The sequence below is a fragment of the Bradysia coprophila genome, unplaced genomic scaffold, assembly GCF_014529535.1.
Source record: "Bradysia coprophila strain Holo2 unplaced genomic scaffold, BU_Bcop_v1 contig_138, whole genome shotgun sequence".
NCBI classification, from domain to species: Eukaryota; Metazoa; Arthropoda; class Insecta; order Diptera; family Sciaridae; genus Bradysia; species Bradysia coprophila.
Window position 1 is genome coordinate 2,843,854 of NW_023503409.1, and position 15,841 is coordinate 2,859,694.

General features: G+C 35.5%; 1 protein-coding gene across 2 annotated transcripts in view; it reads left to right on the plus strand.

The window, feature by feature from the left end:
* LOC119073479 (retinal homeobox protein Rx) overlaps positions 1 to 15,841 on the plus strand; it is a 43,770-nt gene that overhangs the window by 2,202 nt on the left and 25,727 nt on the right. For both annotated transcript variants that reach the window (XM_037178984.1, XM_037178985.1), the window contains exons 3-4: positions 12,890 to 13,645; positions 13,704 to 13,870. In XM_037178984.1, the coding sequence (XP_037034879.1) occupies positions 12,890 to 13,645; positions 13,704 to 13,870 (923 nt within the window). The remainder of the gene's footprint in view (positions 1 to 12,889; positions 13,646 to 13,703; positions 13,871 to 15,841) is intronic.

The window sequence follows — 15,841 nt, forward strand, 5'->3', positions numbered from 1 at the left end:
GGTATCGACGACGGCTTATTTATTAGCTAAAGTATAGGGCTAACCGAAGGCACGCATTACCATCAACGTATTTATATGGCATACATCTCAGTTAATTTGTGTTGATGTTTTGATGTGTAATTTAATAACCTTTTAAACTTTCATACAATAGAAAAAAAAAACAATAACTTTTCAAGAATCTTGTTACAGTGACGAAGCATGTAATTTAAATTCGTTTCGGTTCTTTAAGCGATTCGGATACGACTGAACTTTTTTTTTTAAATTTTCATTTATAACATCAGGTCCTTCGGTGTCGAAAATTTTAATGGCAGGAAATGATCGAACAAATGATTTTCTTATAAAAGAACAATAGTTTATTGGAGTAAATTCGAATGTTACAATCTCTGGTGAAAATTACAGAATTATCAAATTCATAAAATTATTCGGAATGAAAAGCTCCTTCGATCGTAAATTGTTTGAATAACGTAAAGCTTCTTTGATTAATCCAAATTTCTAACACTCCCACCAGTGGCTTTTACCGAGCAGAAAAAACCACGTTACTGTCCGTACCGTGATGGTAACTTCACTTGGCGCCCACTTCGAGTGGTACGAATTGTCGCTTCCGATGCCGAGTCGGATTGCAATCGTGAAATTGAATCGGTTGACTGAGAATTTGGTGTTGATAAGTTGTTTGCCAAAAAGTTTCGTTTCTCGCCAGTTACCAATGATCCACTGAATTCACTTGAACGAATTTCTAACGGAACCAATCCCTTTACTGGTCGCACTAATGTTCCTGTTTTAGTTTTCACAGTTACAACCCTCACTTCACTGTCTTTACCTGGGTGAAGAGCGACAATTTTACCCAGTGGCCAGTTGACGTTCTTTTTGTCATGATCAGCAACTAACACGATTTCTCCTTCTTGTATCGGATGGCAATCATTTGTTGAGTTTTGTTGCAGTAACTGACCAAGATATTCCAGTCGAAATCGCTTCCGTAGATCGTTCATTAACTTCTGACGAACGTTGTTTTTCCGATTAATGTACTGTGAATCGACTCCATCCAAATCGGGTACACCGCTTTGTCGAATGTCCTTCAGAAATGATGATGGTGACAGATGTCGTAACTCGTTCGAATCTTCGGATAGATAAGTGAGAGGTCTTTCATTAACGATGCTTTCAATGTCGCATAAAATGGTTAACATTTCCTCATAATGTAAGTAAGCATTTCCGAGACATCGTTTGAGTATGCTTTTAACCACGCCAATCAGTCTCTCCCACCATCCTCCCCACCATGGAGCTTTAGGAGGATTTAAGCTCCATTCGATTTTGAGTTCGGCAGCGGCTTTGCTGATTTTATCCCAGTCCAATTTCATTAACTGGTTCTTGGCGCCAACAAGGTTTGTTCCTCTATCACACCACATACTACTGGGACGGCCTCTTCTTGCAATGAAACGACGAAACGATTGAATAAATGAATCCGTGGACATTGACGAAACAAGCTCCAAATGCACAGCCCGATATACCGCGCATGTGTAAATTACAATCCAAGCTTTTCCGGTACCACGAAGATTCAACGGTCCGGCTAGATCAACCCCAGTCGCTTCATAAACTGCTGCATCTCGTACTCGTTCCAACGGTAAATATGTCGGCTTCGTTTCGAACGTTTTACCTCTGTACCGTTTGCATATCGTACAATCGTTTATGACTTTTCTGACTGCCACTCGACATCTGATGACCCAGAATCTTTCTCGCAAAATTGACATAGTTGTTTGTGTTCCAGCATGAGAATATTTTCGGTGGTAATATTCGATTAATGCTCGTACGATCGGATGTTTGCCTGGGATTACAGCAGGGGCAATGAAGAAATTATCATCCTCGCGTAACGTTAACTTCGTCTTGATTCTCAGAACATTATCTTCATCAGCATACACCTCCATGTCCTTCAATTCACTTTCGTTTGCCGTGAACGTTTCTTTCTGTATCATAGCAATGATTCGTTTCTCAGCGATGTTCAATTCGTTTGCGGTGTACGGTCCATTGATTCGATCTTCTTTGGGTGCCAATATATTCCGACGAAATCGAAGAATACACGCCGTAACTTTAAGAATTTTCTGGTAATCGTTCTTGAATTTACATGTCGTCAACCATGTCGAATCAGCTGTTGTCAACGCCAATGAAAAATTACAAGTTGTCTTCTTCTTGCGTTCTCTTTGTAATATTGCTTGATCCGGTACGGCAACTGTTGATGGCCATTCGTTCTCAGGCTTGTTCAACCAGAGTGGTCCTTCCCACCAACGTGACTCTACAAGCCGTTTTGCGCTGACTCCTCGAGTCAATATATCTGCAGGATTTTGTTTTCCGGGTACATGTTTCCAGTCGTTATTTTCTGTAGATTCACGAATTTCTTTTACTCGATTCGCTACAAACGGTCCCCAGCAATCTTCATTTTTTATCCAGTACAATGCATCTGTCGCATCGGTCCAATGAACACATCTTGTATCTTCCATGCCCAAATTGTGTTTCACAGAATTGACCAATCGAACGCCAATTAGACAACCAAGTAGTTCCAACCGTGGAATTGAAAACGATTCTTCTTCCTCACTTTCAGTTTTGGATTTTTGGTCGATTGTTGTGGTCGCTTTATCATTCGATTCAGATTTCTTTTTTGTGTTCAGTGGAGACACCCGAGCTTTAGCTTGTACCAAGTTGACAAGAACACCTTCATCTGTTTCAATTCTCATAAACACGGCTGCTGCATAAATTACCTTGCTTGCATCGCTGAATACGTGAAACGTACAATTCTTCAGGTTTCCTGACGTACATCCGATCCATCTCGGAATTTTGATTTGCTTGATTTCAGCCAATTGACTAATCCATTTACGAAATTTCTTCGAAATGTCCAACGGTAATTCTTCATCCCAACCAACCTTCAGTTCCCAACACTGTTGTATGTAGATTTTCGGACAAATGATCAGCGGCAGTGTCATACCAATGGGATCGAATATTTGGTGTGTTGCGGATAGTATCATGCGTTTGGTAATTGAAACGCCTTCCTTGATGCCTTTGTTGATATCGCACGACAATGTATCTTCATCCAGGTTCCATGTCAACCCGAGTGTTGAAATTACTTTGTTTAATGTATCGTTAGATGATGACGAATTCGATACCCAATTGCGTAAGTTGAATTTTCCAATTTCCATTAATTGAACTGATTCGGTTTTGAACTTTTGAACTGCATTTTCATCATCCAAACTCGTTATGCAGTTGTCTACATAATTAGACGCCTTTAGTTGTATCGCAGTTGATTTGAGTTCGTCTGGAGCGTGATCCAAAATGTTGTTAATTACCATCGCCAAAATAAATGAACTGCAAGTCAATCCAAATACCAATCTTTTGTGGCGATACACTATAACATTTCCATCAGTATCCCACCATAGGAAACGTAGATAATCACGATCCGTCGGATCGATACTTATTTGAAGGAATGCTTTCTCAATGTCGGCCAATACACCAAATCTGCGCATTCGAAATCTTAATATTATTGTGGAAATTACCTCTAATAAATTCGGACCAGTTTCCAAACATTTATTCAACGAAATCGAATTGACGTCCTTTGCAGAAGCATCGAATACTGGACGCACTGGTGTAGTTAAGCTGCTGGGCTTGTAAACTGCTTTGTGTGGGAGATAATGACCAGGATGATTTCGTTGTTCCGATGGCACCTTTTCGATAATTCCTCTTGCTTCCCAATCATCGAAAACTTTTTGGTACACCGTACGCATATCTGGGGTTAACTTCTTTGTGAGTGATGACAATCGTTTTTCAGCCAAATTTTTGTTTTCTCCGAGAGTTGGGCAACCTTTAACGAATGGTAATTTGATTTCTTGTCGTCCTTCGTCATTCACCGTTAACGACTTTTTAAATTGTTCTTCTATTGATTTAAGGTTACGCTCCTTTTCCTTCGAACCAGCGGCGTCCGTTATTCCGATTACATCCAATCGCCATAGATCTGATACGTCCAATTCGTTGACAAACAAATCTTTGACCAGCAGACTTGAATTCATCGTGACATTGCAACTAGGAATTTCACCCATTATCGTCCAACCCAAACTGTAATTGATCGCAACCATATTCTTGCCGAATTCGCTGTTTTCGTCAAACTTGTGGAAACCAGACATCAATTTTCCAGCCAAATTACTACCAATTAACAAATCAATCTCAGATGATTTATTTCCAAGATCAGTCAAAAGGATTTTCTTCTTCTCGAGTTCTTGTATCCAAGGACCCGAAGGTATCTTCGGAACGTTATGACAAATTCGTTCTTGATCTAGCACATCAAACGATAACTTGTAACTTCCATCCAAACTCTTTGCATTGATTGTGTAACGATTATGAGTTGTACTGACAATTGATCCTCCAAATAGTTCGTGGTAAAGAGTTTCTTCGCCAGTTTTCTCATAATTAAGATGATTGATGTGACGCTTCAGTAGATATGTCCTTTGTGATCCAGAATCAATGGCACAACGTATAGTGATAGTTTTGTTTCCATTAACGATATGAATCAAAAACGTAGAAAGGACCACAACTTCGTTTTTGTACGCCTCTCTGACCATTAAGTTCGTGGATTTTTCCTCTGATGAATTCTTTTTATCAGTGGAATTCGCTGCACAGTTTTCCTGTTTGATTGATAGAATATTTTTTTCGGTAGAATTCTCTGAATTGTTTTCCGGTTTGTCAACGGCCTTGTCAACGTGGCTTACTTTTTTGTCACTGGTCTCATTGCATATGAATTTGAAATGAGCACCTCCACAGTTATGGCATTTTAATTTTAACTTCATCGGACATTCTCTCGTTTGATGATCGTTGTTCAAGCAGGTGCGACAACCTTTCCGTTCGTTTACTATTCTTTGTCGTTCACTAACAGACATTTTCTTTGCCAGGAAACATCGATTGCCGAAATGTCCTTTTCCACAAAATACACAACTTACGTTTGTAGCACCGACGAACAAATCTGCAGCAGTGGCGATCGCAGCCTTCTCTTCTTTTTGGTTTCGTTTCGATTGTTCTGAGAAACCTGAACGAGCCAACGAAATTCTCTCTTCGTTCTCCACCTCCACTTTGAGAAACAACATTAAATGCGTGAGTCTATCAACCACCTCACCACCTCCAATAGTCTGATTAGTAACTGGTAGCGCAATTGGTACAATTCGATTTCGTTGCCATGTACGTAACAATTCTTCGGGTAGACAGGATTCTACTAGTGGGTACAAAATTGCAGTGAATTTGTCTCTCGTTACATCCAGTGACTCCAGCGCTCTTAATTGTGTCTCCAATTTATCATACAATGACGAAATGACCGTAATTCTCGTCGGATTAAGAGCATTCGAAAGCACTAATTTCAGCAATTCGCGCACGTACACCTCGACCAGCATATCCTTGTTTCCAAATCGACTCTTTAAATGCGAGACCATTTTCTGGTAGTTAGCTGCTGTCATTGGAAAACTGTCGACTACTTCACGAGCTTTGGACTTTTCTTCTGTAGACTGTTGTAGATAGTGAAATTTATCTTCTTCAGCGATGTCTTCGTCATTATGAATTTTTTCGAATTGTGCCCAGAACGACAACCATTCCTTGATGTCTCCGCTGAACTTTTTCAATTCGATCTTTGGAAGCTTGTACTTTTTCGAAGTCTTGACTCCTACTTGACTCCGCCCACTGCTACTGTGTGTATCGATCTCTGAATTTTCGGTTATCTTCGAGAAGATTTCTTCAACGGTTCGTCGGCATTCAAACAATTTATTCTCGTACACGATTCGGCCTTCAAATTCTTTGTCAATATCTTCCTCTGAAATATCTTCGTCGGCCATCATGAGTTCACAAATGTCTTTGTCGACTTCGGCTAATTGTTCGGATTTCTTCTCGATTGCATCCATATACATATTCAACGTCTTCTTCGTTATCTCCTGATTAACTTCCTTCAACAATTCCGTAGTAGCTCTTGTGAACAGAGCTCTTAACGTTTTCCTTTGTTTCTTGAGGTTTTCCATTTTCTCGTCGTCTTGCAATTTTCTGATTTTGAATTTTCCAATATTATCTTCGACCTATAGTCCTGTCTCGGTCGCCATGTCGAAAATTTTAATGGCAGGAAATGATCGAACAAATGATTTTCTTATAAAAGAACAATAGTTTATTGGAGTAAATTCGAATGTTACAATCTCTGGTGAAAATTACAGAATTATCAAATTCATAAAATTATTCGGAATGAAAAGCTCCTTCGATCGTAAATTGTTTGAATAACGTAAAGCTTCTTTGATTAATCCAAATTTCTAACATTCGGGAAGATATTGGTATAAGTGGAAAGCATAATGCATAGCGTCATAATTGGCCTGGTCAACGGGTCTTTGGTTTGTTTAATTGAATCATTTTCCTTTCGTCATTTTTTTTATTGCGCAATTTTAATAATTTTGTTTCATTTTTTGATAAAATATTTATTCAGATGTTGATTGAATTAGAGCTCATAGATAGCACGCTCACATAAACCATATTTTTCGAATATTCAGAATAAAATATCGAGTTACACCTGTCGGTACATGAGCAAATCAAAAGCTTTATCATCTTGAAATCACATCCTTTTCAAATTAAACGATAATTCCCTTAATTGAATAGGCATCCGCACCGCAAAATGTATATCTCTGTTTGTTTTTTGTGTGCTTAGTTTTGTTCCATCGCAGAGTTTTATAGAGTTATTTACTTTGAAAAGTCATCAATTCCAATTATAAAAGGCACGAGTAAGAAAATAATTTCACAAATTTAATGCATCACATTTTCTATAAAGCTTTCAGATGCACGCCAACCGATAACGTAAATAATCTTTTTAAGTTATTTACATTTTTTTTTGGTTCGTATTGCCTCATTTCCCTTTAGTGGCGGGGTAGTTTTATTTAATTTCTTTCGTTTTTTTTTTTTATTTTCGTTGGTACTATAAGGTACCCAATACTAAATTTCGGGTGTTTTTGTGTGCGGCGAGAAAGTTTTGGATTTTTTTTTTTTGTATTTAGGAAAATTAAATTTGGCTAAGATGGCCCCTGTGTGTTTTGTGATAATTATGACAAAATAACAAACGTAAAAAGTTTTTCTATTTAATTTTAATGTGTTTGATCCTTCGCCGGAAACGATTTTTTTTTTGGCTAAAGCATGCAAATCACGAAAAAAAAAATTATTTCCACCAATTATTTTATCTTCATACTGAATATCATCACATGGAAATAGTTGTTAACGATTCTGGTGTCATATCTGGGAATTATTATTTTTATAAATAATATTCAATGATCATTGTTATGAAATCTCATTTACACTTACACTAGAGTAACCTGTTACAGACGGCTGTCGTATGTTATCGACGACGACATCAATAATAAACGACAAGCTCTGATTAATGAGGTTTTATATAGCAAAAACCATGTTCAAAACAAATTAAGTAAAAGATTTCTGAAGCCAATCTCTGAAAATCTTCGATCATATGAAGTAGATCAGTTAGTAAAACTGTTAATATGCTTGTCTTCTGCAACTGCTTAAATGCTCACACATAACAATTTTATTGAAAAACATTAGCAAATTATCAGGAAAAATTGTCACACTCAAAAACACTCATGTCTGATGCTTCAATCAAGCGCTGAAAATAAAAACGAAGACTTTTCCAGAAAGGTTCTTAGAAAAGGCTCGTTGTTTACATTTTTAATTGAGCTCGTCTTGGATATTTCAAAATGGTTTTAACAAAAATCAAAATATAACAAATTATATGAGAGGTTTGGAGGGCTCAAATATATAAAGATTTGACCGACGCGATCGTATTTACCTGAACTTTTTACGTCTAGGATGGTTTTATAGCAGCGAAAGTATCAAAAATTATGAAAAATTTATGTTAAAACGAAGGAAGTAATAGATTTTGAGTCAAGAAATAAACTTTTACTTTGATCACGATACGCTTGTCTTTTCTGAAATGTGTCAAAACAAAGTTCTAAGATACAAATCGAATTTTCTGCTTACCAAACACGGCGAGGACGGTCATCTGTTATTGACAACGATGACGAAGATGGGCGTTGGGATCTGGTTTGCCTTGCGTTCAAATGGACTCAAGTATATGTTTAAACAAATGGGCGATCCTAAAACAAAAAAGGACAGAGATTTAAAAGAGTAAAACGCTTTTAGTTTTAAAATATTTCAAACACCTTTCTGATTCCAGATTGGTAATATTAAAACGCTACAGAGGAATCAAAGTAGTTTAGTTGAACAGTCAGTTTCGTAGTGGAGTTTTGTTAAAGACTTCCTAAAGCGAGATAGTCTGTATCCAGCTTTTCTATCTCCGTTTTATCACCTAAAGAATGTCCAACGGATGAATCAACGAACAACTAGTCTACACAGTGTAGACTTTCCCGTCTACAACATACATACCTATCTTGTTAATTTTCCAGCTATCGCACCGTTTATGACGAATCTAGTAATTTTATCACAATCTATGTTCGTACATCAAGATCGTATATTTTGATATCTCGTTCGTCCCATAAATTACGATAATTTTCTTTGTGTACAGTACATACCAACTCGTTAGCTCGAGCTATTCATGAAAAAGAACATCTCTACACATCTAATGAACTTATATGAATAGGATCATCCTCCTTTAAGATGAATAAATTCAATTTATTACAGTCTATCATGCTCAACACACTGACACGTCATTAACGTATGTTACATTTTCGTGTACACAATTTTTTTTACTATAAATAAAATCAATATTTACAACACAGTCTTTAATAATCTTAATACCTTTTGCTTAGTTCACAATTACATAGTAATTAATCATAGTCGAATTATAATGCCATATATTTAAATTTAGTGCTTTTTATCAAATTACCAAAATCTTATGTGGTCAAAATAAATATTACATTTGCTTATGACACGGGGGCAATTAAGTGATTTTAATGGAAATGGAAATAATTCGTGACGAAAGTGACCGTAGGGGTGTTGAATTTATATTATTATTGTGATTAACCTAGACTTCTTATTCTCACCACCATCAATATATACTTACCACCATTTGAATTTCTTGGATGGGAGCATTTTAATTTCATAAATAAAATTGAACATATTAATGCTAAGTATGAAGCGAAAGGAGTTTATTTTTCTTATGGTTAATTTAATTTGGTTTTTATTTGCTGAATGAATTTGTTGGACAGCATGAAATACCATTGGATTTTCCTAAATAGCAATATAAAGCGAACCAACCGAAACAAAAAAAAAATCAATAAAAAGTGTTAGATGGCGTAAGTATGCGACAAAATTGTAATATTAAATCACTTTCAATTAAAGTAAACGCAACTTAGATGGTTTGCTCATTAAAATAACAAGTTAACATGCAAACGTGTCGTTATATAAGTTTATAAATTTGTTGTTTTTTCGGTGGGTCGATTATATTGTTGTGAATGTTCCAAGTATGTGAGGCAAATTTGTGGGGTGTCTGCTGTATGTATAAGCACGAGTTTTTTTTCTGGCTTGTTTCCTTATTTGGGGAGTTGAAATTAATTTGATGTGACGTGTTTTCATACAGAGCAGTAATTGTTTGACGAAATGTAATTTGCAATGCACGTAATTGTTGTGACTTTTTGGTGATTCAAGTCTAGTTACATTTTTCTAACAATAAATATTGTACGTACCTACGCTTCTCAAATAGTTTGACTGGATTGAAGTCTTTTGAATGAAATCCCGGAAATTGAGTGTAAGCAAAAATCCTTGGACGGTCCGGGACGAATTAACATTTAAGAAATAGTAGACAATAGGGGTATTCCTTTAATTTTTTATACTTGATGTACGCTCGTGTAATCAGCATATCGAGTATACTTGAATATATCAAGTATAGTAGCATAACTTTGACAACCGTCACCTAAAAATAATTAAATTTTACCTCGCCCGATTTGGTTATTTGACTGTAAAAAATTAAAGGAATACTCCTTTCATCATAATCATAATTCAAAATCTAACAAAAGATATTCTGAAAAAGTCAATTTTACGAGTGTTTTTCGAGTGACGGCCAAATAGCCAAATGGCTATTTCTCCACAGTACCAAAAATGAAAGGGCGTCACTTCTATTACAAATAATGAAGTAGGCATCGAGTGCTCATCCGGGCTTCGGAAGTTATGCAGAGTTCTGTAGTGGCTTCACTTTAGTGAAGCACGATTAATTTCTAATTTGTGTATTGCTGGTCTGGTAATATTAAATTACTAAGCTGTTGTCTTGCTTTGTTCCGACCAATGTTGATTTTTTTTTTATTTCAACTTAAAAAAAAATGAAACGTTTTACCGTTTTTTTTAAATTAAAGTAAGCCGCTCTACTAGCACGCACGGGGCGTCCGTTTGGGCCCATTGTACTGGCTTTGGGGTTGGGTTAGACATTCGCTGTTGTATGGGACTATCCCAAACTAACGGTGTAGCTCGGAATGTCCTCCGATTGCAAAGATCTATTTCCTCAGGCTCTGCCTGAGTATGTTTTTACCGTTTACATTAAGAATAGACGAATACAAGGACAAACGATGCTGATTTCGGCGTATCACGCCTCATTAGTACACCTATGTCTTGCCAGGACAATGCGTATATCAGCACGACACAAACTAAAGTGACATTGTCACGTCGGTTGCATCGGCAACACACACTTTTCGTCATCTGTTCAAAACTTGTTTTTCGCTCTCATGCTATATCTGCCACATATAGCATTGTTGGATCTCTCACATCCAAACGATTGCGGATTGCGGATTGCGGAGCACGATTAGTTAAGTTGAGAAATAATCAAATTTGCCGTATGTCTAGAATAATTCTTAAATTGATGAGAATTTTGTAGTGGACCGGCTACGTTAAAAACAATAAAAATCTGTGAAACGACTCGCAGCATGAGCACGGCAGTCTAAAATATACCAGGCAGGAGCCGAGCGGTTCATTTTCGAAACGTCAAATAAGGGACCTAATACACTGTATGAAAATGAACTCAAATGAACACTGACATAAATTGAAAAATTTTATTCGCAAAAAATATAGGGCCACTAGATTATTCAGGTCCCTTTTCAAATCAGCGCTCCTGCCTGGTAAACATTACTCTGTCGTGAGCATGAGCTAAAAGCAAGCACTTATGCCTTAACACATACATTGCTTCCGTTTCGTTCATAAATTCAATTACTGAAATCTATTAAATTCTTGCAATTAATATGATTGATACGTTAGACACAATATTTTTTATTCGATTTCCGGTTCGATGGTTCAACCAACTCATCTTAGAAATGAGTTTTGTCGCTACCAAAGCGCGATGTATAATTTCCGACGTAATTTCTGGAGACCTAAAAAAAGCTCTTAGCACAAATAATAACCGAAATTTGAATTTAACAACAACGAAAATCATACCAAAAATGTCCAAAACATATTTAGAATTACATATCATGTGGCGTGTACATAATATTATATACCTAGTCGTCGTATAATTCCGATTAAACTCAATTAAATAATTTGATCACAAAAAAGTCGTTAATGTATCCACAACTTCTATATAGCCGGAGAGACGAAACAAACAAAAAAAAATTATCCGAGAAAATAATTAAATTATAATCTACTTGTTTTTAATGCATAAAGGAAATCACAAATTGAAAATTGATTGAACGTATTGATCAATTTACATATATAATAATCTTGTATAACATTGCTAAGAGCTATTCAGACAAATTACTGTCAATAAACTACTAACTGAACACCTCTCTCGGTTATTGTATCTTGATCAAACTGATTTTTTTTTTCGTCTTTCTTATTCCTTCGTCTTCTCTCCAACCAAATTTATAACAAAAACACAACTCACAAAATCAATTAACAAGAAAATGTAAACGAAAAATCTGGTAATTTTGATTGACGGCTTTATAACACATACACTCGTTTGGATTAAAGCGTCATATTTAAACATCTTAAGATGCGATAGCAATATATTTATATGTAAGGATGTATAACATTGTGAACCACATTACTTTGGTTCTATCGATCAAAATGAGCAATGCTTTTAAATACTACGCTTTTGTTGACTGACTGATAAATCGAGAATTTATTTTATTTTTATTTTCCATCCGTCTGACGATCTTATTTTTGAATATATATTCATTTCATTGATTTTTTTTCTACTACTTCTTTTGTGAGTATGACTTGTCATAATGTCTAAATTGATCTTTGATTTAATAGCGTTCGACAGGTTTCGTAATACTTAATTAATAACATTAATTAACAATGCAAATTAGTTGGTTTATATGCATTATTGTCTGAAACGTTGAGAAATTTAGCCGTTGAAAAATCTGACAAAAAAAACATTACGCTTTAGATGAGATGGGATAAATAGAATAATATATATCGTGACTCCGTTAAATCGATTGTGTGTTTTTAGTAAAAAGTTTTCAATTCGGTAGCGTTATTCAATTTAAGTTTAATTTGATTTGTTTCTGTTGCGAGGCGAGTAGAATTAAGACACCGAGTCTAATGATTGGGAAACTTGAACTGAACAATTGAAGGTACATGTTTTTCACAAGCGTGTTGGTGCTTGCTTTTATAAGGTGCCTATTGTTTGCGTCTTATGTCTACGTTTTGTGCCTACGCCTTATGTCTACGACTTGTGCCTTCGCCTTATGCGTACACTGTAGAGAAAGAAGCGAAATATCAAAATTATGTTACGTATGATTCGAACCACTGTACCACTAGCACGTATTTACCCAAACTAAAAACAGAAATATCTTAGTACCGGTTGAAGTTCGACGACCCCTTGATTCATTACTTATAGGTCTAAGTTTCATCATGAAGCCTAAAAATTATTAATTTAAAAAAAAAATCGTTGTCATTGCAGGAAATGATCCGAATGCTACTGATCTCCGCTGTGCCGCATTGAACAATTTAATAGGAACCGACAATCAAATGCTCACAAAAACACACTTCAATCATTTGGAACCCGTCGACAAGTATCATCAGTTGAATTATTCTGCTCATTTGAAAAATATCGACCTAACGTCGTCAGACAGTGGCACAAATCTGGAGTATGTGCGTAATTTGAAAGAAAACAATAAATACGTAATTGATCCGAATAATGCGTACGGTAGCGCCAATCGGGAATTTTGTAATTTAAACGAGTGTCTAAATAACGGTGCGACTGATAAAGAAAGCAATGAGTCTGGACATTTGTATGACGATAATGTAAATGAATTTGACGACTCATTGTCGAATAATGGTGATAATAGCAAAGAACTAATCGACACCAATAGCACGAAACGGCAACGTTTCGACGAAATCAACGATATGAATGGCATGTTAAAGTACAAAAACAATGGTGATGGTACCATCAAAGGATCGTCCTTTGATTATATGAAAAGTTTTGAGGGCATTCGAGCCCGAAATTTTGATGACATTCAAAATGACGAACATCAGCGTTTACTACCAGGTTCGGGTGAATATCGATTGAATGCGACTAGTGATGAACTCAACCGTAATTGTGATGAAAATGGTGCTAGTGCAAGTGTGAATTACGCATCCAGTGATGATCTTAATCAGACGAATTCTAGTGATCATGGAGACAAGGTTTTATCGGGCAGCGAGGATGAAAGTAACGGTTAGTATATTGATTGGAAAAAATGTCTAACAAAAAATGATCCGAATTGGTTATTTAGCACCAGATGATGCCTGCAACAAGAAAAAACATCGACGTAATCGTACTACATTTACAACATATCAACTACACGAACTGGAACGAGCTTTTGAAAAGTCTCATTATCCAGATGTCTATTCTCGTGAAGAGCTGGCGATGAAAGTGAACCTACCGGAAGTGAGAGTTCAGGTGGGAATTTTGATAATTTTTTTAAAGTAGAAAAGTAGAGCGATTGAACCAAATCCTTAAATATATTTGAAAAGTGCATTTAAACGATTTAAATACAACATCTGATGTCGGTAGTCGGTCTTCAGCATTCATCCAAAGAATACACTAAAATATCTGATGAATGATTGTAAACCAATTTAACTGATCAAGTACAACAGGCCCAATGGTGACCTAGGTGCACGACTCCCTGTGGACTCGACCCACTTATCTTATCCATTCTATCCAATCGGTAGTAAAATTTGTGTTAAAACAAATTAAGTAAACGATTTTCATCAAACAGTTGTCAGTATTTTAAACAAAGGAAGTAACAGATTTAACGATAACATCCGCCTACGCTTACCGTTTGTAATATTACCAGCGTATCGTTTTGTGTCTCAGTGTTTTCAGTGAACATATAGTCTCCTTAACGAAACGAAAGGAATATTTTACTAGTTATTTGCTGATCATAAGAGACGAAAGCCTAACGGTATAAGAAAGACTGATGAGCCCTAGATCCGTTATTTAGCAAAATATATTATAGAAATATGGAAGTGATAGGTTTTATGTCTTCTATAGACTTCTGCATGAACTGAAGTAACAGATTTATGCTACATAACGAATTTCAAAACTTTTTGTCGATAAAAGAGTTTTCATAGTGACTGTGACTCTCCTGAAGTATCTGTTAAAGAGTTTTTAAGCTTATACCTATAATTGTCTCTAATTAACTAAATTAACTAAATTATCTAAAACTAATTAACTTTTTACCTTCGATCTCATATATTTGTATAGTTGACTGGTCAATTAATTCACTCACAAATATTATAATCTCTATTTAATTGCAAAACGTTCCACTCAATCCGTAGATTCTCGTGCCAAATATCTTCATCTCTCTAAATTTAATTCGATGAAAAAAGTGTGATCGAATTTCGTTTTGAATTGAAATTTAATTCGATTTAACCAAAGTCACAATGAAAAAACCAAATCTTCATCTTAATAAAATACTTCCATATGGTTTCCATTCACATGAAAGTAATTCTGTTTCAGTCAATTTATTTGACAGTTTAAGCTCATTTATTCGGCAGACAGTCTAATTGTAATCCATGTCAAGATAGACAAAATAGACAAGAAAAACAAAATGATCAATTTTAAGAAAACGAAAAGTGTAGTTTTAAGATGATTGTAGAAACTGATTAAATTAACATTTTCTGGGGCGGAGAAATGTGTTACGTTTTGTGCGTTGATTGACGTTCCAGTTCAACGATGGTTTTCAATGCATTATAATTTACTATTACAAATAGGAAAGATATAAAACCGAAACTATTCCAATCCTCACTTATAAAGACATCATTACGACACTGTGTGCGCCATAAGATTTAATTATACACAATCTTCAACCCTTCTATATTGTGTATCGCTGTATCAAGCTATAATGGAGAGAAAATCGTTTGAGTTTAGCTTCACTTCATTTACAATGTATGTGAGTTCAACATGTGGCAGAAATGTTTTCCATTTATATAACTCTACCATTGAATACAGAAGTTTGAATGGAGCCGATATATTATGTATGTATGCTCTGGGAACACATATAAGGCAAACGGAAAAATGTATACACCGAACCGTTTTTGAAAAGGGTTTATATTGAGACGACATTTCAAGAGATTGATTAACTGTGGTAAATTAATTAACCATTTTAATTGCAATTTATTATGTATCGCTTTGGCAATGCGGAACGAATTGCTTAATTTGAATTCAATTTATCACACTTTGGTTATTTTAAATTGAGCACTCAATAAAATAATTTTTTTTTGTTGATTAATTCTTCGTTTTTCATCGAATATGGAAAAGGTGAATTCGGAATTTAGAAATAAAAATATGAAATGGCAATTTTAATTAAAATAAATTTCGGAATTAATTTGAATAAATTAAAAGGTCATTATTGTATGTACCAATGAC